The sequence below is a fragment of the Merops nubicus genome, unplaced genomic scaffold (assembly GCF_000691845.1).
Source record: "Merops nubicus isolate BGI_N331 unplaced genomic scaffold, ASM69184v1 scaffold2674, whole genome shotgun sequence".
Taxonomy (NCBI): domain Eukaryota; kingdom Metazoa; phylum Chordata; class Aves; order Coraciiformes; family Meropidae; genus Merops; species Merops nubicus.
This window is the reverse complement of record NW_008606022.1, coordinates 3,727-31,627: the sequence shown is the minus strand read 5'-3', so window position 1 is coordinate 31,627 and position 27,901 is coordinate 3,727. Positions and strand designations below refer to the sequence as shown.

Sequence of the window (27,901 nt, the reverse complement as noted above, 5' to 3'; positions counted from 1 at the left end):
AGGCAAAACTACTTCCCAATTTTCTTTTGAAGCCATGCACTGCTTCTGAAATTGTGTGTTCATACATAGACTACGCACCTGGACTTTTAGCTGGAGGTGGAGGTTTCTTTGGCTTCTGCAAAATAAAAAACATAAATAAAGTCAAATAAACACACAAACAGATTTTGTCCATGGAAAGCAGACTTATGTGTGCTTTGTTTTGCATGCTGTAATGTCTAACTTCTTTACCAGCTATTTCATAGTATTTCACAAAGGAGACAATCAAGTCACAGACAGAAAACACAAGAACTGGAATAATTCCTCTGGTATCTCCCAAATAGCTAGTTGCAAACACAGGAACAAAATGCAGGTTTCTTCAAATCAGATCCATGCTTCAGCAACGTGCATAAGCAGCAGAGGTAGAAGGAACTCAAAACTGAGAATTACATCTTTTCTAGTCCAAAGAATCGGTCTGATCCCACTCATTTTTATTTCCATATGTAAACTTCCATTTTATTTGTACAATGCAAGTTTAAAAGAGTATTCAGGTAGGTTTCTGAATGAAAAATGGTCACTTTCACTGAGAATAAAAGTTCTAAATTAAGTATTAGAAGAAATATTTCAATTAATTGACTTCTAAATGAGAACAGTGTAAGGAAAAATAAGTGTTTGCAACACTGTTATTACATGAAAAACATTTTGAGGTTTCTTACATTCATATATTCAAGTGAGAAAGGTGGGCAAACTACTCCAGTCATTAAAAATTCACCAAGTATTACGGTGCCACAGTTTGTATATTGAAAATAACTCTATTTAAAACACAGTCACTCATCCCTTCAACTGGGAAACCTGAACGTGAATTGCTGAAGTAGTACTGGCACCTCTCAGGACAGACATCTCAGGCCACCTCATCCTGAGAATCCCATTCATGAAAATGCTCCAGAAGAGGTGTCTTTGTGGTTGCACAAAGGACAAGACTCACTGCTAAAGGGATCACAAAAGCCTATATAAACAGTAGTTCTTTATACAAACACTGCTGAAACCAAAATGCTTCATAATATGTATCATTGAAGCAGTTGCTACGGATGGATTTCACTTCTGTGCCCCTACAGCTACTGAAAAGCTCTTCTTAATGCAGAAGGATTTTATTCTCACAAGTGAAATGTAATTAAGCAAGAAAATTCGTATCAAATTTCTTTCTCTTGTTTCAAAGAACACAAAAGCTAGTGAACTTAAGTAACAAGCCTGTGTTGTCTTTCTTTCCCCAAAAAAAGCAAAGACATTGCCCAGCTGTGCAGCACTGCTGCCTCTATCAAAACCAATTACACTGAGAGTCCAGCATCAACCTGCCACTATCCAGTTCTGATCTGTGTCCTTGGTGAAGTCGATATCAAATAGCTGATTACAATAATCAGCCACCCAATGCCTTGAACTTCAAAGCTGCTCAGTGCAAGGTGAATCCCTGTAGTGAGCCACACTACACAAAGCAGAATAAAGGATCAAAGCAAACCCCTCAAATCAAGCCAGCCATATATTACAGCCTTTATGCCATGCTTGCAAAGCTGAAAATCTATTTGAAAAGAAAACAGCAACTTGGAGCAACTAGACTTTCTGCCTGTGTTGTGTAACTGAGGCTAAATGCAAAGTCAGAAACTCTCTGCCAGGTTGTATCTAGCAATCCTCTGAGCATGTCTCCAATTCCAGACCAAACAGTACTCAATTACTATGAAACTGAAACTCCATTCTGCTGAGATAAGGCCTCAACATTTAGATGCCCTTGATCTGGAGCTGAATCCACTCCATCTATGGATGATGCATGCCTGTGAATTAACACAACCACCTTTGCTAAACAGACTTGTCAGAGACTAAACATCACACTGATCTCAACAAGAAAAAAATTATAAAATAAGAACAAAACTGACAAGACCAAGGAATATCACATGAAAACTTGGATTTTACAAGAAAAGATATTCGATGGTGAGAAAAATATTTGTAGATCCCACCCAAAGTTCATCCTTCACACACTGCAACCCACTGGCAAGTCTTAACATGGAAAAAGCTCAGCTGGTCCCAGAGAGGTAATTCAGCATTTTGCAATGATAGTGACTTACAGGACTACAAATGGAAGAGCCCAACTGCTTATCTCCTTTCAAAACAGTAAGGGTTTAATTCAGTAATCACTTACACACAACCCCATGTTATCAGAACTATACCCTTTCCTGTATGACCTAATCATCCTCACTACAGTTAACCTGAAAAATCATGCCTCAATTTAATATTAAAGGAGAAAATTAAACACAAATATTAACCTTTAAATCTTTGTTCTTCAATATACCTAATTCAAGATACAGTTAAACACTGACACAACTGTAAGAATATTTTAAGCAGTGCAATGTGCTGTGAAGCTTTTTATTCTTTCCACCTCCATCAATACCTTCAGTGTTACTGAACAAGACATGGAAGAACTTACAGGGAAGTCTTTATCAGACTCTTGTATTTGAATAGCAAAATTATCTGGGAAGACTCCTTCTTTACCATTGAGCTCTCCTTTCCACCAGCCTGGCTCTCCAGTGTCCTAAAACAAACAACAGGACATTTCAACCAATATTTATTTCTTCCCCAGAACAGATAGAGTTACAGGAACAGTATTTTTCTTTTACTCACAACATCAAATAATGGTTTGTCTGAACTATCACCTTTATAAGAGGAATACTTTGGCCACCTTAGCAACAGGAAACAGCTACAAATCAGAGCAGGTTTGGTCACTTTTTGTTTGACACAATGATCTTCCATCCTATCTAAGATAAGGATAAGATCTGCAAAGGGAAGGGAAGTACATAAACCCAGTTATGACCCAATGCACAATATTTAATATTCTCAACTTCCTTGACCAGCAACTTATTCAGTAAGTGCTTCAAGTACTATTGGAGTAAAACAAGTCTACTATGGAAGAGGTTCTGACATTAAGGATCAGGTCCACTGGTCTGAAAAGGTGAAGATCAAGAGGATACACACTACTGAGGGAAAAATAACCATATTAAAGTTAGAAAAAAAAAGACTCAGTTCAGTAGCACAGAAATCCACTCCATGATCTTAACAGATCAAGGCCTTAGTTTGTCTGTAAGGGAAAATATGATGTTATTTGAATATTTTAGCAGCAACAGTAACAGCTTTCCTCTGCAACTCAGGTCCAAAATACTGCAGAGGCCACTCCTGCACACAAGTCCAAGTGCACTACTACTATTACATGCCACTATTAGCATCACCAAGTGATTCACCACAAAGTTCAGTCCACAACAAGGACAATTCAACACTGAGTTCAGCTCAGTCAACGAACAGATAAAGGAGGGGGGCAAAAAATAAAATATGAAATTATTTTTTAAAAAAATTCTACCTCATATTAAACTAAAGGAGGAATTGGCAGGAAAGACACAAATAGGTGATTAGTGCTGAAAGCAAAAGTTTGCTGAAGTTTTCTTTCATTTCTCTGTCACCCTTTCATTCTAGTTCTACAAAGTCCAATTTCTGAACAGTGTGCTGTTGTGAAGAGGATAAGGCACTTATTGCTAAACTTATTTAGGCAGTGCTGAGGCATGCTAGCAAGTCAGGCAGCTCCATGGAAAACTGCCATATGCAGAACAAGCAGAACAGAAGTGGTCAAGGGGGACAAGCTTTACACAGTACCTACTTACTAAAAGAAAAGTACCTGAACACTTGGGAGGATCAAAACCCTGAACTGAGGTAGTCACCTGGAAGTTAATTTAATATACTCAGGCTGCAGAAGCTGCTTTTGGAGACAGAGCTCTGCTCTGTATAATGCTTCTTCACTTCAGTTTAGACCAGCATATGCTTTGGGTAAATTGGTTTTAAAAGGAGAGAGGCAGGAAAGAGATTCAGCAAAGAGGGGGCAAGGGCTGTCACATTTAGAAAAGTCCTTTCCATAGCTACTCTTTTCCACTGTAATTACAGTCAATAATACTGATATCCATTTTTTTTTTGTTAAGCAAAGTTGACATCATTTCCATAAACTTAAAATCCTCCTCAGAAAAGTACTTTTCTTCCACAACTGTGTGAAAGCTGAACACGCACAAAAAAGCAGCTTTCCACTTCTATTTTTACACAAGTTGTTACTCCTTAATAAAAACTAATCAGGGAAATTAAATATGGGTATGTTCATTTCTTCTTTAAATCTATCTCTGCAACAAAATGACCTTTCAAAAAAGATGTTTCCAATAGTCAACAAATAGGAACATTCAACTAAATCATCACATTTCTCTGACTAGCCAGACAGTATCATTAACTTCTGTATGGTTGCTCTGAAATACCAAAGTATTCTCCTACTGAAAGCATTTTTTTCTCCTAATACTTTCCAACCACCACCTCTAGGGCACCCTGATACATCACCAGAGAAAAAGTACAGGTTCTGAAGGTAGAGGGGCTATTTGAAAGCTTTTCCAAATTCCTCACTGAAAAGGCATTTGATACTGGGTGTGTACTGATCTGACTGGCCTTTGAGGATTCAAAGATAACTTCCCACTCTGGAATGATTTTAAGGACATTGGTATCTCCACTGAGTGCAGAAGCAAAAAGCTGATCCTTCCATGAAGCAAATCAGTCTACAGGAATATCTACTCCAATAGACCCTCCTGCTTTCACATGTTACACACCACCTACCTGAAGAAAAATCCACAAAAGGCATGTATGTGGTTACAGCAGACCAAACATCTTACCTTACTTATTATTTGAATGATCTCTCCTTCTTTAAAGCTGAGTTCATCATTTGAGCCTTCGTAGGAAAATACTGTCCTGCAATATTCCTTGGCTGAAACAAAAGCAGCACAATTAACCACATTTGCATATCATGGGTAGTGACAGACATAATACCAGCTCACTTAGGCTGTCTGAAAGAGCTCAGAAATTAACACTACAATCAGAATTCCCTTCTAGACCAACCACCTGAGACTGCTTTACAAATGTTCAAGATATAATTTTATTTTTCTTGTCATGTGAATGACATCTTTATGGAGTGATGGAAAGAAACCTTTGGGAAGTCACTAGTTGAAGCTCTAAACCACTTTTAGCCACAAGAGCAACTTAATTCAGGTTCTCTGACCCCAGAAGGAAAAGAGAGGAGCCTACTCAATTAAAATTTTCACAGCTTAAATATTCAGTTCTGAGCTGCTTTACACAAAACTAGTTCCAAGTTTTCTTACTGAGAGTTTACATTATATTTTTACGGTCTCTAAATTTATCTAAATTTCAAAGTTTCATTCCTAATTGAACACATGAAATTGCTGCATGGTGACATAATTTATCAACACAATTACAGAAATTTCCAAATACTCAAGGAGCACATTTGCTGAAATTGTGCAGTGAAATAAGTAACTGAAGCAAAGGAATTCCTTGGCTAAGCAGCTGAAACCAGAGCTCAGCTAAGAGATCAACTCAGACAGTCACAGCTTCTTCTGTAAAAGTAGAAAGAATAATTCCTTTCTTTCCATTTGCCACAGTTCAATAACTAAACCATTTTAAATTGTGATAACGATATCAGGAGAAAAAGCAGGAGGATTTGTTTTCCTCTCCCACACTAGAACAAAAACAACACGAGAGAGGCCAAAATACATCAATATAGAAGTTCTGATTGCAAAGCATTTTTTGCACCTTTTTTAATCCCAGCACATTTAAAATAATTTAGCAGATAAACAGGCTGGATTTCTGTATCTGACAGATTAAGGGTGAGGAAGCAAACAGAAAGGACTCTGCAGTGCTGCCATAACCTGTCAGGTGTTTGGCACTGGCACCACACATAGGTACCAGAGAAGCTGCATCAACTCTCAGTTAAGCAGCACAACATCAACTCTTCATTAGGACCATCTGACAGTCTTAATGACCCCCTTTTGGTGGATAGTAAAAATAATAAAATGAGGGAGTTGCCACTAAATCTTTTTTTTTTTGTTATTATGTTTTGTTAAATCAAGATAGAAACCTTTAGTTAAAAATGCATAAATTCTATTCTTAAATAAAAATCTGCCTTTGCCAGTGACAACCACTATATTAAAATGCAAAAGTATGCCAAGCTTAAGAGATAGATTTCTGCATTTATATGGATATACATAGGTAAGAACCACAGGAGTAATGCTAGGTACAAGAAGAACTTGCATTATTTTACTGCCTTCTCTAGCAATCAAGAATAATCAGCTATAGATTGTTAGATTCCTGTAAATTTTCACACCACAATATAGTCAAAGAGTTGAATGTTTAAATCAAGGTTCAAAAACCTCATGAACTCTAAAAAAAAGCCCAAAAATTCAACAGGTACTCTACAAATCTCTCTCAAATTCAGGGACTCCCAATTTCTTCTCCTCCAAGTGCTTTTCCCCTCCTCACACACACCAAGTCCCACAACAGACAGAAAATTGTGCCCAAAAGAGGACCACTCACTCTGCTTCAGCTGCCCAGAAGGCTGGAGCCATGGAGCCCAGCACTCTGCCAAGGTGCAAACCTCAGCAGTCAGCACCACCTAAGAAACCCAGCTCCTGATGTTAAGGAGTATGGACAATTTGCCACTTCAGCATCTTATTTTGTCAGTCTGAAGTTCAGCCAGTAGTTAGGATGAAGAAAGAGTACAGTTTAAGTTTCCAGCACCTAAAACTAGCATGGTATTTCTAAAAAAGTAAGTCTGAACTTCAGTAAACATTCTCAAAAAAAAAAGGTAATTCAAAACTGAATCTGTCCTGTAGATTCTGGACTAACAATAGAGTAGCAGGAATCACAGATGTTGTAGTGTAATAAAATGGGAGGAAAAAGGGGTCAATTTGTGATTATTTATTTTGAACAAAATATTTTTACATACTTGCAGGAGAGGCCAAAACAAGCTTCCCAGAAACAGCAGAGCCACACCAAAATAAGCCACACTAGTCTAAACATTTTAGAGATCTGTTTGCTTGCTAACATATTGAACAGTTTATTTTAAACTTGCTCTCTCCAAACTGAGGATGATGTACATAAACTATAATACTGTCTATATTAAAATAAAACTACTAAGGAAGAAAACAAAGCTTTCTTCCAAAAGTTATGAGATGTTCTTAAATGGTGTCTACAGGTATTAGCTACTGATGTTCTCCTATAGCATCTACTACTACCATATTTAAGTTCCTCTCTCTGACGTATTCATTTCTCTGGGGAGCAGAGACTCAGCATGGCTACTGGATTAGTCCAATTTCTATGCTTTTAGCAGGAGGAGCACCTGAAATTATGAAAACAGATAAATACTGAATGTTCAGATTTTTTTAGACAGACTTGGGTTAATTTTTATGTGGAGTTTTAGGCAAGTCAAATTTCACAATGCTCAGGGCTGCACATTGTCTTGCTGGCTCTTCCAGCAATAGCACTAGAATAGTTTAAGAGGAAGATCCCAAAGCTATCCCAATTTTAAAGCTTCATAAAGATTTCAAATTTGCAAGCATGAACTTCCATCAAATTTTCATCACACACAAATTTTTGATGTGTGCTTGGCCATGGCAAAACTTAAACATTAACGACTCTCAGGTCATTACATCAAACACTTCTTGACAGTAATCAGCTGGTTTTAAATGTGGCAACACAATTTACAGCTATCCAATTCAATAAAGCCAAAATATGGCTATTTTTTCACAGACAAACCAGGGCTCTAACAAACTCACCATTTCAAATGCCCTGTTGTGTCAGATCACCTCATTCCTGAGCACAGGCAAAGAGTCAATTGTTTGCCACAGTTGTCTTATTTCAGCAAATTATGTATTCCATATAAAACAACCCACTTACACCAAAATAAGGTGTTTCCACATGAAACGAAAATATACTTGAAATTACAATACAGAACTCAAGAAAAGTCTGCTCAGGAATCAGGCACAATAAGCTGTCTACACATCACATAATTGAGGTTAATTTTTGATGTGGGGTTGGCACTCCCACAAGACGTTTTGCGTTGGCTTAAAAATCTCTCTCTAGATAAAACTAAGTAGTTTAGTAGTTAAATGAAGTCATAAATTTTTAGAGATAATGAAAAAGAAAAATAAAAAAAGATGTTATCATGAACAGAACTACAATGGAATTGCATTACCTAGGGAACAAGCTTCAGAAAAACATAAGCACCAACTTTCTGACGTAAGAAACTTCATATACAGTTATGACAGCACACTACCAACTCCACAGTAAATCCTGAGCTGAGAAAGTAACTTCTATAGTCTAGGGACAGAAATTGAGTTGAGAGACTCTTCCATAACAATAGATTTCCAGCATCCCATCTGACCACTGAAAGGTAGGCAGAACATAAGTCAGTTTGAGCATGCCAAAATAGAGAATTAATGCAAAGGCATTAGTGCAATAGAACTTGCTACCCCAGATTATTTTGTTCTGAGAGACAACCCTTCAAAATGTTTTTGGTTTATTTTCTACAGATATGCAACTAAAAATCCCTTTAGACTCTTTTGCTTTTGCATAACTGCTCAAACATACAGAACATTCACAAAAACCCCAGTCTACACAAAGGTTTAAGATGTTAACACACGTAGGAAAAAAAACTGACAACCAAATACTTCTCTAGAGAAGACTACCATGCAATAGATATAAATTTCCATCAGCCTTACCTTTTGGTTTGCTTTCAGCTTCTGATTTTGTTACTTCTGAGGAGTTTTCTGTTTTTGTTGTAGTGGGAAAATGAATGAGCTTTGTTCCAGGGGGATGGTTAGGTAATGGCTATATGAATGAAAGAGAACTTCCTTAACAACAATTCTTTGCAAGTTTTATTTTTGATAAGGCTACAGAACATACTCAGCTTTTCATGAGTTGAAATGATGCAAGTTACCATTGCCATGAGACCAAATGAGCTTTCCCACTAGGTGTTTTAACTTACTGTGCTTACTTCATTACAGCCACTGCAATTAGAGTTTTTTCTACTGATTAAAGACAGAGCTCAGCTTTCAAACCAGTAGCCAATCTCAGTACATTGCCAGATACACTTTTGCAATTGCACTTCAGCACTACCAAGTGTTAATCTTCCATCACCTTGAAAATTGCCTCCTCCAGCACAGAACAGAAGCAGTGAACAGCTCTGCTGGCAGTAACCTGCTGACCACACACACTTTGCACTGGAACAAAGCAGGAATATTCAGTAGCCATACCCCACCTCACCTCAAGAGGCAATTCAGTTTTTAAGAGCACACAAAAACCCACCCCAGCTTCTCCTTACTCTTAGTGAGGAGCACAGAACAGCTAAGTGTCACTGGAGATTTCTCCTGAAGTAAAACACACACAGAGGCACTGCACCCAGTAACAAGTTTCAGAGTTATTATCGAACCAAAATAATTGTTCCGATATTTTTTTAGTGTGGGTTTTGGTTTTTTTTGATCCCCCCCAAGGAGACTGACTGAGCTGCCAGGCAGATTCAGACAGCTTCAGCTGCATCCTCTTCTTCACAGTCCTATAAGCTACAAACAGGATGTGATTTTACAGTCAGTACTCACCTGAGCAGCCCTAGCAGCGTTACTGATGCGAAAAATCCCACTGCCTTTAATTACTCTGTTCATTTTCTTTTACAATTAAGCTTCACAGGCTTTCTACTGTTAAAGAAACTAGATTTACTCTCCTTAAAACCAGAGGATTGCCTGTGGGCTGGTGTTTGGTACCTCTGACATAGCACAGAAGCAGCCACGGTCACTTGGGATGTTCTTGGAGTACATATGCAATTTAACTTACTCCAGAATGCTATATGAAGGAAGCACTAAAATAACCTACCTATGGCAGTAAACAAGTCCAGTGTGGAAATAGTTCTCTACATTCCCCCCTTCCAAAACAAGAGGCAATTAGAAGTACAAGAGGAAGTTTAGGCAGGCGGGGTATAAATAGCCTGAGCCCAGGCAGGATGTTGGGACCAGCTGGAACTGTCTCCTGCAGGAGCCTTTACACTCTTGAGCACTTATGTCAGTGCTCAGCCTTCCTGTGCTGAAAAGTCTCTGAATTCCCCAAGGGAATAAAGGCTTCCCTAGAGTTTTCTCATGACAGCTTTTTTCTTTACTGGTTTAAAAGACTGAGAATGCCCTTCCAGCATCTATCTAACCAAAGCAAGCTGAGCACAAACCCAAAGAAACCATCCATTTTCACAAGGCCTTCATGAAAATCATCTCCCTAGGGCTCTCCATGTTGTTCTGTAAGTCTGTCCACCTATGGGATGACTTTGGCAACAAGCAAACTCAACTGTTTATTTCATTGTCTTTAAGCTATGCAAAGCTGTTTTCTCACTTCATTTCCCTTTTTGCTGAGACACAGCCCACAACGATTTTCCAGACAAGCCAACCAGCAAAAGAGTGCCAACATATTTTAGTGTTTATACAGGCAAATAACACAATTCATGGTGTCTGAGCAGACTTCGTATTAACTGAAAATATTTTAGATGGGCCCATTATACCCCCAAATTACAAGGTAAGGATATGTGCTTTTGAACAATCAGTCTCATGATAAGAAAGCAAATTGAAAGCTCTGTCCTTGAAACCCTTGTTTCACAGGATTCCTGTGAAGAGGTACTGATCCCACAGACTCCCACTTCAAGAGACAAAGCCCGGACAGAACCAAGGAAAATCCCATGCCTAAAATGGTTTTAGTTGGAAGGGATCTTCAAAGATTATCTAGTACAACCTCTCTGCCATGGGCAGGGATATCTTTTACTAATACCAGGTTGTTCAAAGCCCCGTCCAACCTGGCCTTGAACATTCCTGGGGATGGAGCAACCACAGCTTCTCTGGGCAACCTGTTCCACTGTCACAAGTCCCTCACATCATAGAGAACTTTTTCTTTATATCCTAACTAAACCTACTCTTTTTCAGCTTAAAAATATTTGCTCCTTTTCCTGTCACTATCAAGCTCAGTAAAAAGTCTCTTTTCATCTATATACTGGAAGGACACAATAAGGTCTTCCTGGAGCCTTCTGTTCTCAAAGCTGAACATCTTCTTAAGGAGGTAACATTCCCTGAGCTTTAAACAGAAGGCAACACGCTCCTAACTTCCATTTTCTGAATCATCTGATATTTTGACTGGACTAGGAACAAAGAGGCTGCACACCACATCTATAGGTGGATGAGCATTGCTCTGGGCACTCCTACCAAGGGAAAAACATTCAAGGAAGTCTCTGTCCCTACCCTCTTCCCAGGGACTCACCCCACCTTTTGTGCCATACCAGTGCAATTATTTCCATGGCAGCAGAGCAAAGCAAATCCATCAGCAAAACAGCATTAATGACCTTAACTCACAGACAAATTCAAGCAAAACAAAGGTTTTTAAAAGCTTTCTGGCGCTAACCACCTGAGTAAAAACTGGATTATCTCAACTGCCTTTAATTTATTAAAAGCTGAAAATCCATATATAAGCTCTTGGTATAAATGATGCACAAATTCAAGGAAAAAGACTGACCATCAATGTTGTGCTTCCAAGGCATAAGAGAGCTCTTGGGTTCAGACCAAATTAAAACTCAAACTAAAGCAACTCCACTATCGCCGCATTATCTGCTCCCTCCTAAGCTTTAAGTTCAATACAGAGAACAAGAGTGCTCCTTCCACTCACTCATAAAAAAAGGGGGAAAGAAAATGAAGGAGGATGCAAATTAAAAAAAAAAAGGGGGAAAGAAAATGAAAAAGGATGCAAAATTGTAGAACACTATTTTTCAGGCTTACAGGCTCAGCAGTTTATGCAGCTCATTAAGACACCACTGCAGCTAAAAGCTTGGCAGCATCCACACTGAAGGACATTTACACTGGTAATGATGGCTGCCATCTAGAACAATATTTCAGTATCTATCAAGACCTGGAAAAAGCAAACAACCCAAAAACTAAACCCTCAAATATTCCTTGTTTTACAGGCCAAGTTTGACTTGTATAGGAAGACTTAACAGTCTTGTCCCAGAGTTTTATTTTATAGGCAAAAGCACTAGCAGATGATTACAGTCTGATTATGGAACAACACTGACAAATTTTTAAAAGGCCAGTGTATTCAGCAACATCTCTCATCTTCAGATTCCATGTACTTCACATTATTTTTACAGCCAATCCAAAAATAGTAATATGAACTGCTACAAACCTTATCTTGCTTTTTATCTTCTGATTCATTACTGGATAATCTTGTCTTCAGTTTCACTGAGCCTTCTTTAAAGATATCTCCAAACCCAACACCTCGGATTTTCTTTGGCTGTGCTGGTCCAGATCCAGGTTCACCCCCATTTCCTGGAGAGGTCACAGGTGAGGTAGGACCACTGAAAACAGACTCTGGAAGTAAAAAAAAAAAGAAAGAAAATTTGTTTTAGCATTTGAAGTTATTTACTTGTTCTTCTGAGAAAAAAGAGAAAGTGGAAGAAACACAGCTGTGCTTTTGCTAAACAGCTTTCCTAGAACTTCACTTTACCTGGAATATCTCATAGTTGTTTTAGTTGTATATTTAACATAAGAGCATTTGGATGACACCAGTATTGCACAGAATACTCTGGCAACTAAGTCATCAGATCACTAATATTTCTCACTGTTTCAATTATCACTCAGGCTCCAGAGTCTGTTAACAACAGTGTTTTCCATTAGTTTTATGAAATATTGCTTACAGATTCTCTGAAGACCTGCTTTCAGTTGAATATTTAAAAGCTTGTCATTTGCACAGCTATAGCTGCTGAAAGTGATAATCAGTAAAGAGCCCCTGCCACATTTCAGCAGCCACAGGAAAAACCAATGTCTTTCAAGGCACCAAAGTGAAATTTTTCTATTGTTCAAAATGTACTATCAAAAATACCTGAAAGGAGTAAATTTATTTCACTATCTCTTCAACCTGATAACACTTAATTTTTTAAACAGGTTCAACATTCAAATAAGATATAGTTGTTTGAGGTTAATTACTGGTATATAACAAGTATTTAAGAATATTTTAATCTTTCTGTTTTAAGGGACATTTATCTAACCCCCAAAAAATTGTAGTTCAAAGAAGAACTTAATTTAGGTGTTAGGAGCTCTTTTTTTTAAGTTACAGTTAAATCTGTTAAAATCTACAAACTAGTACTCATGGGAAACTCTTTCCATGTGCAGAACTCCTGGAGATAGTCATGTGAAAACAGACAGCTTCTATAAACCAAACTCAAAATAGCCTCCACATCTTTCAACCTCTCAGCTAAGTTCCTCCCAGCATATGCATGCATGGGAGTTGCAATAAAGACTGAAGTCTCCTCCCTCAGCCATGTATTTAAGGGGTTTTGATAACACCACAAAATTACATAGCCTCTCAGCTTCAGCTTCTCATCTTTCCTCAACTGAGCTACTCTACACTTGGTTGTATCCCTCTTAGATATCTAAAAGGACAGAAACATCATCCATGAGAAAAGCCCAGGCTGCATATTTGACAGACCATAGGTCAGTGAACGGGACATTTACTGTTTCCTGGGAGTGAGGGAAGAACCAGCAGATACCTGAGATTCTGACTGTGGAAGTACTGAGCATTAAATAGAACCTCTGGAGGTGGCTGAAAATTGCAAATTGTTAGTTGCTGATAAAAAATATATTTACTTCTAATCACTCTTCAATCATCCTGATACCAGTATTTGGGAATTAACACCAACACAGAGCCATTTGTAAATTCATCTCACCAGACCCCACTAAACCCAGGGACCTGGGCCTCCAAGGACACAGCCACTGAGCTATTTGGAACTGCTCAAGCCAAACTACTCTTGTTTTAAGCTACTGCAGTTATTTTCATAATTAACAAAACAAAAAATCCAAGCCAGACTTTTCTTTCCTATCTCTGAGCAAACCCTTGTTAAAAACAATCAATATTGAACAGCTGGTAAATGAGGATGTACAATACTGCAAGATTTACTTCTGCTCTTGAACATTACCCAGCTATCTCCAAGCATCGATTGACTCACGTTAAGGTGTTACTCCCAAAGAGCATTTCCATCCCAGCAGTATCATATCACAAGTCCCCAGCCTTTAAAACAGGTCTTCACAGACAGAATGCCTCTGAAGTGCAGTTTCAAGGGAACAAAGCAATTGCCTGTAAGGCATATATCTGCCTGGCACCACTCAGCTGCTGTTCAGCCACAGGCCACCTGCTTCTGCCCAAGCCATATAGTCATAGACACAAAGGAATGGCTTAAATGTAAATATTGCCTTTAAAATATTTTACTTTCAGATTAACACATAGTAAACAACCAAAGCCCCCTTCCCAGGATTCATTTTCAACTGATGCTCTCTAAAGTTTTAATTCAATTCAACTTCTAATTATCAGCTGTGAAAGAACTCACATTTGCAAGAATAAGAATGAAGAAAGCTAATATATAGAAGAACAATTTTATAACCAGTACTAAAAAAAGCTCAACTCTGAAAGTGATAAAATTTCTAGAGACAAAATGCAGCATATACATTTGGAAGCTCAAGGCCTTGACTGCAATTTTTAGAAGTGTGTTAGGAGCAAGACAGGTATCTTTATACTCAGCATCAATATTTTCTAAAAATGAAATGAAATACTTACCATTCTTAAGAAGCTTGAATTCTTTACAAATTTTGTTGTACTACAACCATAATGCTACAAATTACACCCGAGATCTAAAATGACTTTGCTAAGGGCTTACAACAAACAGAATATACCACCTGTGTCATCCAGAGTGTCCTGTGTTTCTCCATCATCCGTCAACTCCAATTCTTTCACAAAGTTTGAAGGAAACAACCCTGCCTTGCCATTTAGTATTCCACTCCACCAGCCATCTTCTACCTGTACAGAAATATTTTGCACATCACCAGTAAAGCAAAAGGAGATTCCTACCAATTCCATCCATACTGCACTTATAAAACTCTACAAACAAGTTCAAATGACCACAATTTCCCTTTAAAGAAACCTACCAGAGGTATAGAAATAGTAGGCAAAAAGAAAAACAAGAAAATAATTTACTGTCACTTCTACCACCACAGCAATGATCCTGAAACACAAGATGAGCCCCATGCCAATTAATCCAGAAGAGCAGCAAAACGTTCACCAGCTTTCTCAAGGTAAGAGAGAATAACAGGCATTACACATCTAACAGAAGAAGATATTAAACTGTTTATGAAATAGACACAATTCAGCCCAGCTTTCTAAGGAAATTTTTATGTATCCTTGCTGTCTGTGTTTGCCTCTGTCTTGTCCAGTTCCCACCATATTCCCACTGGCCTTGTACCCATTGAACAGCTTCCAACAATTTTGATCAAAAGACACAAGTTTCAAAGACATAATGTCTACAGATAATGTTGGGTAGAACAGAAAAGTCCTCAAGTACATCACAGAGTAATGGAAAACCAAGTTGTCCATTCCTTCTAGCAGGAGGCAACTGGCTCAACAGCGTAGGCCCAGCTCTCCATGGTCAGAAGGTACAGATGCTTTCCCACCAGAGCTGGCCAGCTGAGATGCACGAGGATTCTGTGGTGGCACACAGCAGTCCTAAGGGCAAAAGTCTGTTGGGTGTCAAATTTTGCTGGCTTTGTTTTTCACAAAGCAACTCATTTTTACCCTGGAAATAAGGAATTAAGGAACGTAATGACTCTGGTGCTTAGTTATGTGCTTGGATTACTAGTTTTACACTGCAATACTCTGAGATTTAAGGGAATGTTTGCCAGGAATACCCCACAGCCCAAAGCAGATCAAGCAAAAGCTGGCCCTGCACTGGTGACAGAGTAAAACCACACCAGAAGGAAGAGTAAGGATTGTGCTCTTCAAGTTTATGAACTTGTTTTCAAAATCTCTTAAATATATCAACTGCATTTGCCTAATAAGCCCTATGTTAAATCTATAATTAAGAGAAGTTTTCAAAACATCTCACTTCAGTCGCTGTGCTTTGGGGCTGCAAAGCTGAACAGTTTTAGATAAGAAAGAAAAACAATATGGGTTAAAAAAGCAGCAGTTGTTTCCATTATCCTTTTCTAGCCTTCTTTTCTAGGTCACTACGCCTGACATACAGGCACAGTTTTTAAATGCCAGCCTACCTCTAGGCAAGCAGAACACATGCAAACCTGGCAGCTACAGAGACAGACAGGCAATGAAAAGAGCACTGTTATTTTTAAAGACATCTTGGTGCTCAAATAGAGCTTTGCTGTGGATGGTTCAAACCCAGGGTCTGCTCCTCTGAAACAAATTTTAAGCATAGATTACTGGTGAGCAGGCTCTGGTGCCTTGCACTTTACATAAAACTAAAATTCAAATGCCTTAAGTGCCATTAGAAAGGGATTTTTAATGCTTATGATACAGAAAGCAACTTGAGCATCCATTTATTGTTCTGCCAGGAAGTAAGGTCAGTAAAGCACTCTACAGACTTGCAAGCTAAAGTGAATAAAACAAAACTTCTTGAGTGTACTTGCTTCAGCCTCCTCACCACGTTGTTTTTAAAAAGAAGTCTATATGCAAATTATATTACCAGAAAAAGGTGTCTATAATCAACATTAAAAAAAAAAAAAAACAGATTAAAAAAGTTCTCCTTGCTTTGGTGGAGAACATCTGTGCATCTCTGGACACTAGCAGCACAGCAACAATTTCATGACTCTTTACCTCCCACTTCAAAATCTTACCACCAGATACACTTGCCACAAGAGGGAGGTACAGCTCTGGAACACACATCAGTACTTTTTTTGAGTGTGAATTCCATCTGCTTATAGAAATAAGATCATTAAAACTCATTAAGACTTCCAAACAAAGCGAGGAGAGAGTGGGGCTCAAACAAGCAGTTTTGTCAATTTGATCGCTTGGGGCTTTTTTTAATAAAAACTCTACTTATGGGGTCACATAAATTTCAACTATGCTTGATAAGACAGCATGCAAATACTACAAACATAACACTACAAAAATAAATCTACTAGGTAGTGCTGCATCTCAACGGAGTGGGGAAGAATTTAAAGGAGAAACAAAAGTTTTGCAGCGAGGATACTGTTACCACAGGCACTGTGTGTGTATTTTGCATGCAAACCCCACATGCTCTGTAAACAATGTCCCTGTGGATTTAGCCAGCACAGCACAAGGGCCTTCTTCCCCTAAAACGATTTCTGCTCCTTGTAGCCTGCTCTCTTTAATATTACCCATTTAATTTCTGTACCCATTGCTTCCACCTTTGATTTTACCACCAGTAGTATCAGTTGTAACTACTAAATACATGAGAACAGTTGCACAGGCTAAATGCTGCATTATTCCCAGGTAGCAGGTAGAACTGATCACCTTGTGGAGTGGATTTTACCTTATTTTCCCCAAAGACAGTGACCAAATTATCTTCCTTTCAAGTGCCAGTTAGGAGTTCACTGCATACACATCTAAGTAACAGCTTTTACATCTAGATGGAAGTGGAGATCATCTCTCAATCATGAAGACAAGTTACTTAAAACAAGTTATCCCAGCATACCAGGCAAGATAGTATTTTGTACCATTCCTCACATTTCTGGTCCATCAGCACAGTTGTGTGAAGCAGACCTCTGTCAGGTCTGCTCTACACCACTGTAACAACAGCGTGCAGACAGCTCTGTGCTGATTGTTAGCTGCAATATTGTTCTACCCAATAGCACTGGCCTAAAAATAGGATGAAGTTTTTCTCAGCAGCAGCAAAGGCTGGGTAACACAACAGATGTGGATCTTCAAATCATTAGGAAAGGAAGAAGCATGGGGGCTGAGCAAAAAAGAAAAATTAAATTAAAATCCACGTTTCCTTAAGACACCAGATAAGGAAAGGCTTTCATCTTTTTATTCTGTTTAGCTGCTTGGTCATTTCTGATGCAACACAGTGAACAACCCTCCCAAAATAATTCCAGATGTTGACACGTGAGACCCAAACCAGCAGCTGCTGCAGGACCTTACTGCATGTGCTCTCTCTTGCAAATGCTTATGTTGGACCATCCAAAGTCACGACTGCTGTGCACAGACACCATCCACAAATTCAACTGATGATGTTATCCAGGAGCACTCCTTTACAAAACACCCACACACAATGGTATTTATGAAACTGTGATTTACTGAGCAGGTTTTACAAGTCACTTGCTCTGTTTATTTAAAGAGAACAAAATCTAGATGTCATTAGTGTGAATGCATCTTAAAGCACAACTTTTTCCTTGCTAGGAGAATGGAAAAGTCCTTCTCAGCAACAGCTGGGATCCTGGAGAGTTTGTATACTCTCTGAAAGAGGTCATGCATGAGAACAACACAATGTCATAAAGCTACTTAAAAAGCACCACCAAAGACAGGGCTAGGAAAAAAAAGTTCAGTCTTCTCCCTCCTCAGACCCTCAGGGAGACAGTAAGAAGAGATGGCAGCAGTGAAGGTCAGAGCATGCTGGGCAGAAGTTCTCCACCTAGTTATGGGAAGGTTCCTCCCATGATGGCTCTGGTCTTTTCCACAGGTTGCCTGACAGATGTCACCCTTGTAAGAGACTCCTCACATATTCAAGCCATCCTCAACACAAATTGCTACTGGACAGAACAGACACCAAGGAAGCAGGTAGCTAGGTAAAGGTAAGAAACCCCCCCACCCTAAATCCCCACTCAAATCCATAGGGCCAATGCCATCCAGGTCTGAACATCAAAATGTATCTTTCACTGTATTTCTTAACCCAGTGGAAAAGGAAAACAAGAGAAATAGTAACATGTTGTTGAGTGCATTTGTATTCTTGGTATTTTTGGGCAAGTGGGCTGAAGTATATTGTACTACAGTACAACTGTGTACAGTATATTGTGCTGAGTACTGTTACTATTAGTTCAAAGCTTTAATGAGTTTTGCAAGAACACATGAAATGTGAAAATCAGGTCAAATAACATTTTTCATCTACAACTGAAGTTAGAGTACGTCAACTTAGATGCAACTGGTCAAATAGTTTTAGCATAAGCATCCTAAAAACAAGGACCACGCAGACAGGGCCAACAAACTCCACAGACTTTTTAAAAAGGTGTCTGTGTAACAGATCACAATTTATTGCTGCAATGATAAAACACTTCCCCCAGGCAGCATTCACTGATTTAGGATTAGATCCCGAGAATTCCTAAACGACTAGCTTTAGCTCCAAAAACACTACTTCCCACGCTATTTTTCCAACCTCCTTGTAATTCAAGTAAATCAACAAAAAAAAACCAGTTTGACTTTTGGCTGCATGAGGGGTTGACTGGCTCTGTGAAGCAGCTTACCTCTTCAGTGATGTTGATCACGTCCCCCAGCTTGAGCTCCAGCTCATCCTCGTTCTGCGGGGTGTACTCGAAGAGCACTTTGCACTGCCGCTTCTTGGACCCTGATTGGAGGGAAATGACAGAAGTGAGAACACCTGCAGAGGAAAGCAGCCTTGTAGTCTTTCCTACACTGGGCTCCTGAGGATCAAACCTGACCAGAAGACTCCATAACCACTCCCAAAAGCTACCTAGCTTTTGCTGCTGCTTTTCCCCGTTTGCTGGTGCCGCTTTAGGCTCGCGAGCCGTATCTTAGAGCTCAAAACCATCAAGCTTCACAGACTGCTGCTCACAAACAAACACTACCCTGCCAATTACCCACAGGTTATAAAAACCATGTTGACACAAGCAAGTCAGATAAATCCCCACTACAGGGATTTTTCAAGCTATTTCCTGCCCCCAAACCTGCAGGAATGAGGACTGCTGCCAGCTGCAGTGTTAGCACCTGCTTGGGAGAAATGTGCAAGTTTGAGCCTCCAGTTTTTAAGCAATCCTGAAAGGAGTGACAGGCATTTTGCTCTGCACAACACCAAAGTGCTGACAGCCTTTCTGCCTTCTAACAAAGAGCTTGCTACCTCAGGTCTGAAGCATTGCTAACATTTGCTCAGCTCATATTTCAAAATCCAGACTCTTTTTTTTTTTATTTGTGAATGCAAAAAATCTCCCTTTTCTCAGTGCCAATATGAGGCTGAGAAATTCAATCTAAGCTTCAATTAGCAGTGTTTAATTAACAAAGGCAAAATTAAAATGAAGTGCGGTCTTTAGATGTTTGCCACCTATTATTAAAGCTTTGCAGGAATTAAAAAGACAAAATGACAGCCTGAGAAGGGAGAGTACAGAAGTGGCTACCAACAAACCCTCCAGCCAGACTGGTGTGAACCTACAATTGCCCAATTACTCTCCACATACCCTGGAGTGGTGCTACTGCCTAACTTGGAAGAGTTTTTTAGGCATCCCTCCTCCACACAAGAGGCCATGCCTTCAGACCTCTTCCACAACAGAGCAGCCAGCATGCTTTTTAAAGGCAATTGTCATCCTGAACTATGACCCACACATGCTCCCTATCCTCCTCAAAAACAATCTGCCACAGCTTAAGTGAAAATATGACTCAAACGCCTGGAGTGGTAAAGCTTCAGCTTGTGGGAGCTGTATAGTTTTCACACTTTCTCTTATACTTCTCACTCCTGCCATACTCAAGCTTCAGCAATTAAGATTAGCTGGGTAAAAACATTTCAAAACACAGATACTGCCTCTGGGATTGATCCTTGTCTTATTACAGCAGTGCTGAAAATCCAAAGGCAGAGGACTAGAGGGCTGCCACACCCTGTGTCCTCAGCACAAAACACACCAGGCACCTACAGGATATCCAGCACCTGAAACTTCTCAAAGAGGGAACACCAAACCAAGAATTTTCTACACGCTGGTCAACGGCTTGTGCTCTGAAGAGCTTAAAAGGGACAGGAAACAACCACAAGTATGAAGCTCTGTGGATTATTTCTAATAACACCTAATTGTCCACATAATAGACCCTTCCTTTAACTCACTGAAACTTGCACATCACCCGAGAGGGATTGTTGAGTTAACAGTAATTGCAATAAACAGTGCACTGGCTTTTACCACCTCCTGCAGCCCTTTCAGGGCTCCTCCTTTGTATGAGATTCAGCAAGACCAAAGAGAGCCACATAAAACAGTCCTGCCCATTTGGTACCAATCTGATTTTGCTGTTCCTTTTCACATTCTAAGTCGATCTGAAAAGGGAAGAGGAGAAAAACAAACCCACAGAGGCATTTCACATCCCGAACTCACTCTCACCTGAGGTCTGATTTCAGTGATACCCACCTTAGGAAGTGCTGCCTTTCCAGTTTTGAAACTAACCCAGGAAGCTAACCAGGCTTCTCAGGAAACAAGTCCAGCTTCACCTGGCGCAGGACTGCTGGGCTGGCAGCCCCTGGGCAATTCTGTCCCTTTCCAAAACAAATTGTCTGGCTTTAGGTATTGTTTTGTACAGGGTAAAGCAAATTTAGCCTTTTGTTGCCATAATTCAGCACACCTCCTCTATTTTCCCTTTTCCTGAATAAAGGCAGCCATCTATCTGATGGGAATATTACCTGGATCTTACTCCCCACCCACCATAAAGCACCTGAATTCAGCAAGAGCTGCACGTGGGAACAACAGGCAGAGAGAACCTACCTCGCTCCACATTGGGAACTTGCTGTCAAAAAGCCTGACTTTATTTTTAATGCTCATTTTACCAGGTTGGGAACCAGAAAAGGAAGGACAACTAAGCACTGGAAACCTTGTGAAGGGAGTGAGCGACTGCCCAGGCACAGAGCAAACAGGATCTGCAGGAGCTGTTTAAACAGCCTTCTAGGAAAGAGGGAACAGCAAGTAAACTGGAAAAGCAGAGACCGTGGCTGTGCCAGGTGAACAGTTGTGTGCTTAAAGTCAAGTCCATGAACACCATTTTCTCCCAGGAGGATGAGAATAACCAGAGCACTGCAGAGTCTGAGACCAAGTTGTAGCTACCACCCTGGCCACGGCCACCACCAGCATGAGGGTGAGACATGCTAAACACAGGATTGTTCCAGGCTTAGAGAGATCAGAATGAGCAGCCAACACCTGAACTGGAATCAGCTCATGTTCACAGAATCACAGAATCCTAGAATATCCTGAGCTGGAAGGACCCACCAGGATTGATGCCCTTTCAGAGCTCGGTGCATTAATCTAGGAACAGCATTAATATTTCAGGCTAGATTTCAAAAAGCTGCTGATGCAAACATCCAACTGGCACATACGTGCTGTTGCCAATATGCATATACAGGTCAGATTCACTAAAGAGTGATTTCTGAAGGTAACAGCCTTAGTTGCCCAGAAGAAGCTTTCAACAAAGTTGAAAGGTGCTGTTTCAGGGCTTTAAAATACAACTAGTGGCTCTTCTCCTTTTATGGGCAAAAAACTCAAAGCACAAACATACCAGAAACAGTAAGTTCTAAATTTTTCTTTTAAAAAACCCAAGCTTAAATCATAAATGTCTGCAATGCCTTTTGAGAGAGAAGAAGGCAGAGTAATCTAGAGCATTGTCTCTTATGAGGCTGAGGTGGTCAAATACAATTGTCTAGATGCAGGGAACACAAAGTTTTCTGCTCTAGGTTTTTTAGCCACCTGGATTTAAATACTGGCATCAAAACAGAGAGAACACAGATTCAGAGGCACCAGCTGTGCACTGCTGACAGTGCTGGGGGCTGCAGTTAAAATCAAAGGGAGACCAGTTGTTCTCAGATACCACCAATTCCACCCTATTTCAACACTAGAAGCAAGCCTACCAAACAAGAGGAACCTGAACTGCTAAATGTTCCCCTGTCACAACACCCTGAATTTCTAGCAAAACTTTTCTGTTTAAACAAAATGACCACAGGAAGATTTCTGATTATCATGAGCAGGCCCGCAGTTATTCAGGTCCCTAAGAATGGAACAAGCAGAGCTCACATGAAGCTACAGAGCAATTCTGGAATCTGGAAGGGGTCTAAATCACATTCCCATAAAAATTCATCCCTATTGTTGCTGTTAAGAATTACATATAAGCATTCTGCCCATGCATCCAGGAACAGAATCTGGCTTAGAATCGAAGTTTTTCCTCCTATGTCTCTAGTTTTCCATACAACCTTAAAACTAAGTCAATTACTAAATAATTCATATTTATTAAAAGAGAAATGCACGTCAGCAGCTTACGCAATGGAAGGACTTGGAAAGACTACATACTCTTCTTGAGGCTTTTGGACGGGGGATGAGGCTGAAATCCTCCTGCTGGAAGCCCATAGCTGCTCATGCGCTGCACCAGACTGGCTACATTGCCAGACTTCTCCCTCCTCACTGGCACGGCTTCGTCCTTGGGCTCTACATCCTTCTTAACTTCCTGAAACAAGAGATTTTAAAGACTGAGAGGCCATTTCACTTCCCCAAGAGGTCAGTGGTTTTGGGCAGGCTCTCCACAGGCAGATTCCAGGTACTTACCATACCGCGTGCAACGAAGTATTTATGCCCAAAAATCACAGCATCCTGCACCTAAACATACTAAAGGCCTTAATAAACTTGACCTTTCCATACAATCATGTCAGTAAACAGGTAAGCTGATGTGCTGAGAAAATTCAAGAACAGGGGCAGTATTTTAGCCATCTACTCCAACCCTAAGAAAAGTAGCTTGGAGCCCAGAAGTCCCATATCACAACTCTTAAGTCACAGCTCGTATTTAAAGATGTTTTTCTAAATATAAATATTACTTCAATGATAGATCAATAGCATAGGGCACTAAATAAAATATTTTAGTCTATAACTGTATTAGGGAATCACCTCTGCCTCTGAAGGCTTAAAGGTTATTTACAGACAAGATGCAATCACACTGCTGAAAAGATGTGAGTGGAAAAGAGTGGGAGACACAAGAAATAGAGTGGGAGGAAGGGAGGGGAAAGATGTAGGAGGAAAGTAACAGAGATACCATTTTTTTGTGATATTTTTCTCCCACCTTCCTGTCTGTCCAAGTTCAAACTGAAACTGAACATGCCGACCAAGACTAAGAAGCCTATTAAGAAGAAAGGATCAATTCTTCACAGCCAAGCCACCTACTCAGCAGTTACTCTGCTGCATCAGCTCATTAAACGAGACTCCACCAGAGAACAGACCCTCTGGAAGAAGGAAACCAGCACTCTGCACAGGAAGAAACTCATTAAGACAGATCAATGGCCCATCCAGTGCAGAACACAGCTCCCAGGAGCCCCAGTCCCAGGAGATCCTCCCCATAACCACAGCCCCCATAAGGGTTTCATTCAGGAGACACATCCCCTCCCCTCTCAGGTCTGCAGATGAAGCTGTTTGATCCCTTTCTGCACCCTTGGTCCTGTCTCCTTCCACCACTTCCTTGGGGGCAGACACCAGATATCCACTCTGCTATGTGAGGAAGCTCCTCTCTATCATCTGCTTTAAGCTAACACTTACTAGTCCCACTGTGTGCTCTCCACCACTGCATTTAGTTTATCACTAACTCCACAGCTGTTCAAACCTTGATGGTGTCACCCCTGGGCTTTATCTCCTCAGCTGGAGAATCCCAGCATTGTCAGCCCCCATCTCCCCAGGCAGCTACTCCATCCCCTTAAACATCTAGCTGCTTGTCCCCATGCTGGTCTCAGCAGAGCTGATGACACCTGGCATCCTTACAGTGTTTTGGGCTGTCCCTGCACCCGGAGCTGAGGAAGCTGCAGAAGTGGAAGTTAGAGTAACAGATATTAATAAGCTGATGCTCGACTCATGATTGGTGGTTCCATGTAGGTATGATCACCTTTTCTTGGTAAAACAGAAAAAAAATTTTTGGACTACCTTTCCTTATACACCTTACTTGGCATTTTCCTACCTCCAAGCTCACCTCCCACCCTTTTTGCCTGCTCAGCTCCTTGTCACCAGCATGGCATTGATCTACACAGGGTTTAACAGCTCTCACAAAGTGGGGGAGCCCACTGTTAAATCCTCTCTCCAGATGACTGGGGCTGCTGAACAAAGCCAGTACCACAAACAGCTCCTGGGGGATCCCACCACTGACTTTCCTCTATCCTGACAAGTCACTTGGAAGTCCTCTGCTTCATTCTTTAAGTATCTTCCAATCCATAAGAGAATTTTTCTTTCAGTCTCACAGCAACTTCATTCCTCCAATAACTTGATGGAGCACTTAATCATAGAATGGTTTAGGTTGGAAAAGACCTTTAAGATCATCAAGTCCAACCAATAACCAAGTCCACTGCTAAACCATGTCCCTCAGCACATCTGCACCAGTTTTAAACATGTCCAGGGACAGTGATGCCAATCCATAAGAGAATTTTTCTTTCAGTCTCACAGCAACTTCATTCCTCCAATAACTTGATGGAGCACTTAATCATAGAATGGTTTAGGTTGGAAAAGACCTTTAAGATCATCAAGTCCAACCAATAACCAAGTCCACTGCTAAACCATGTCCCTCAGCACATCTGCACCAGTTTTAAACATGTCCAGGGACAGTGACGCCACCACTTCCCTGAGCAACCAGTTCCAGGGCTGGACAACCCTTTCAGTGAAGAAATTTTTCTTAATATCCAACCTACGATCAAAGAGTTTCTGAAAACCCAAGTGTGTTCTAGCCACTGAACCTCAGGCACCCGTGTCTCAGCAAGACCCCCAAGGACTCAGCTTTCCCACCACTGCACCATTACAGCATGGTACTTTGCAGCTCTTTGTGATCCACTTCAGAACAATTCCTGCATCCACCACCAGAAGCCACCAGTTAATTCCACTAGTTATGGCAGCTAAAGCTGCAATAAAATATCTAACAATATTTGGAAACAATATTGGCAATGCATAAACATGCACTTACTAACATGATGTGAACTCTTACAACATGAGCTTTAGGACAACAAATCCCATGCACTGATGAAAAGCCAAAAAAAAATGAGAAATCTATTTACCAGCACATATCTGGTACTTTCTGGACCATTAAAACCCAGGTTACTTACTGCAGCTGTCCAGCTGGAAAACTCTGCAGGTCTAGAAATCTACTGATGCTTTCAAACATACTACAAACCTCGAGTCACACAGTCCAAAGCACCTTCCTGTTTCCCAAAAGAGCAGATCAAGCACAACAAGCAAGACTACAGACAGTATCTTTCCTCCCACTCATCTCCATTACATAAAGAGGCTTTTCAGAAAGCAGACGAGTAGTTCCTCCTGTTACTCTCCTTCACACGCAAGGAGCTCTGCTCTGGAGATGTTAGCTCTGCTGAGATCTCATCTTCCAAGTCATAGAATCATTTAGGTTGGAAGGGACCTCCAAGATCATCAAGTCCAACCACCAGGGCTCCAAAGTCCTCTGCCAAAACAGATCAGAATCTGTCAGGGTTGGAAGGGACCACAAGGATCCTCCAGTTCCAACCCCTCTGCCATAAGCAGGGACATCCTCCACAACTCCAGAGTAGACACTAGCATCACATCTATCTCCCATCTGAACAGACATTGCACATTTCAAAGACTTTGTCATTCTCAGCCTTACAGCTGTTTTTTGGACAGTTACTTGCAAATCTGATACACTAAGGAATTTGACTGGGCTCCAGCTGAAGAGTTGGCCACCTCCAAAACACCCTTCTAGCTGAGTTACTGGCAACGCCACTCTGCTCAACTGAAAAACATATTGGCACTTGAAAACTTGCCTAGAATGGTTCCATCTCTTGATTTTTTAAAATTATCGTCTCGTATCCAATTTATTCAGCCTCCAAAAGCTCTCAGCTGCTCCAGGAACACGTGCTTCCTCAGCTAACTGCTTTCTCAGTTGTAACACTCTGCAGCAAGGAGTCAGCTCCAAGTTCCTTCCCCAGGTCTGAACTTTGCAGACTTCAGAAGCAGCTGCTCCAATAGCTTTGTGAAAAGCACAGAGAAGCAAAAGGGAAACGAGCAAGACATACTCAGGTAGTCTGGTCAAAAACATGAGCCACCCTTTTCATTACAGTTTATTAGAAGAAAGGGAAAAAAACCCCAAACCAACAAGAAAAAAACCAAAACAAACAAAACCCCACCACCACCACTTTCAAATGCTGGAACAGTGTGAGGCAAGCATCACCTTTATCAATAATTTGAAGAGACAATATATTTTCAGTCCAGCAGTAGTATCTAAGGCAGCAAAGAAAGTGATGGGTTTAAGCAACAGGAAATGATTTGAGACAAAAGCAGCAACTGCTACTAAAGACCAAAAGTCCAAAAACCAAAGGAGGAATGCTTGAGTGACTTTTCCTGCCAGCCCTGAGCCAGGAATTGAACTGGTGACAAGTAGGAAATACTTGAAGGCCTAATACAAGACAAGAAAAGGCAAATTTTAATAGAAAGTACAGTGGAATTAGATTAAAAAATAAGATCCAAAATAGTTCTGTGAGCAATCACTACATGAAGAAAAGTCTTGCAGTCAGATTCAAAGGCTGAGGATTTACTGAAGAATTTCATCAGAAGAATTCCAATCACTGATTGGACACTGGGAGACACTGGTACCATCAGACCTTCTTAATTTAGCTAAGATACAGAAGTTAAACACTTCAATATGCAGTTAAGAGAAACCATCCTGATCAAAGGAAAAGAGGATGCAAGGAAAAGATCAAGGTGATTACAGGATAAGAAGAGGAGCAGAGAGCTGCAAATCAATCAGATTTACAATGTGCAGACAAGGGGAAGGGACTGACCCCATGCTTCGACTGGTCTCAACAGTGGCACTGGCCTGGGTCTCTCAGAAAGCATGCTGTGACCACAGCACCACATGGAGCTGCTCTGCAACAAGGAGAGGAAAAAGAACCACACAGGAGTCTACTGCTGCAGCAGCCAGTGATAAACCCAGTTTTGACAATGAAACACAGAAGGGGTTAGTAAGCAGCACATGGATAAACCAACAACTGCTTTTTCCATATTTAACCTACTGCCCTTTAGCACATCCTTGTAAAGCAAGCACTATTTTTATTTTTTTTCTTGTTAAAGAGGAACTGCAGCATTAATTATTCTCCCTTAGGGCATTAGAAACTACATTAAACCCAAACCAAGCTAATAGAAATTCAGGAATCTCTAGTCCCCACATCTGCTTGTGGTCCCACTACACCACAGCCCTCTGACAGCAGGAACCTGCTCCAAGATTCCTTCTCAAACACAGACCAGGGTCCTCT

The 27,901-nt window shown here is 40.4% G+C and overlaps 1 protein-coding gene across 1 annotated transcript in view; it reads right to left on the bottom strand.

Moving 5' to 3' along the window:
- CD2AP (CD2-associated protein) overlaps positions 1-23,106 on the bottom strand; it is a gene marked incomplete at its 5' end in the record, with an annotated part of 40,549 nt that extends 17,443 nt beyond the window's left edge. Inside the window, 8 exons of the mRNA XM_008939488.1 lie at positions 79-115; positions 2,450-2,554; positions 4,710-4,801; positions 8,607-8,715; positions 12,085-12,269; positions 14,628-14,748; positions 19,158-19,258; positions 22,953-23,106. Coding sequence (XP_008937736.1) covers positions 79-115; positions 2,450-2,554; positions 4,710-4,801; positions 8,607-8,715; positions 12,085-12,269; positions 14,628-14,748; positions 19,158-19,258; positions 22,953-23,106 — 904 coding nt within the window. The remainder of the gene's footprint in view (positions 1-78; positions 116-2,449; positions 2,555-4,709; positions 4,802-8,606; positions 8,716-12,084; positions 12,270-14,627; positions 14,749-19,157; positions 19,259-22,952) is intronic.
- Positions 23,107-27,901: the final 4,795 nt, after the last annotated feature.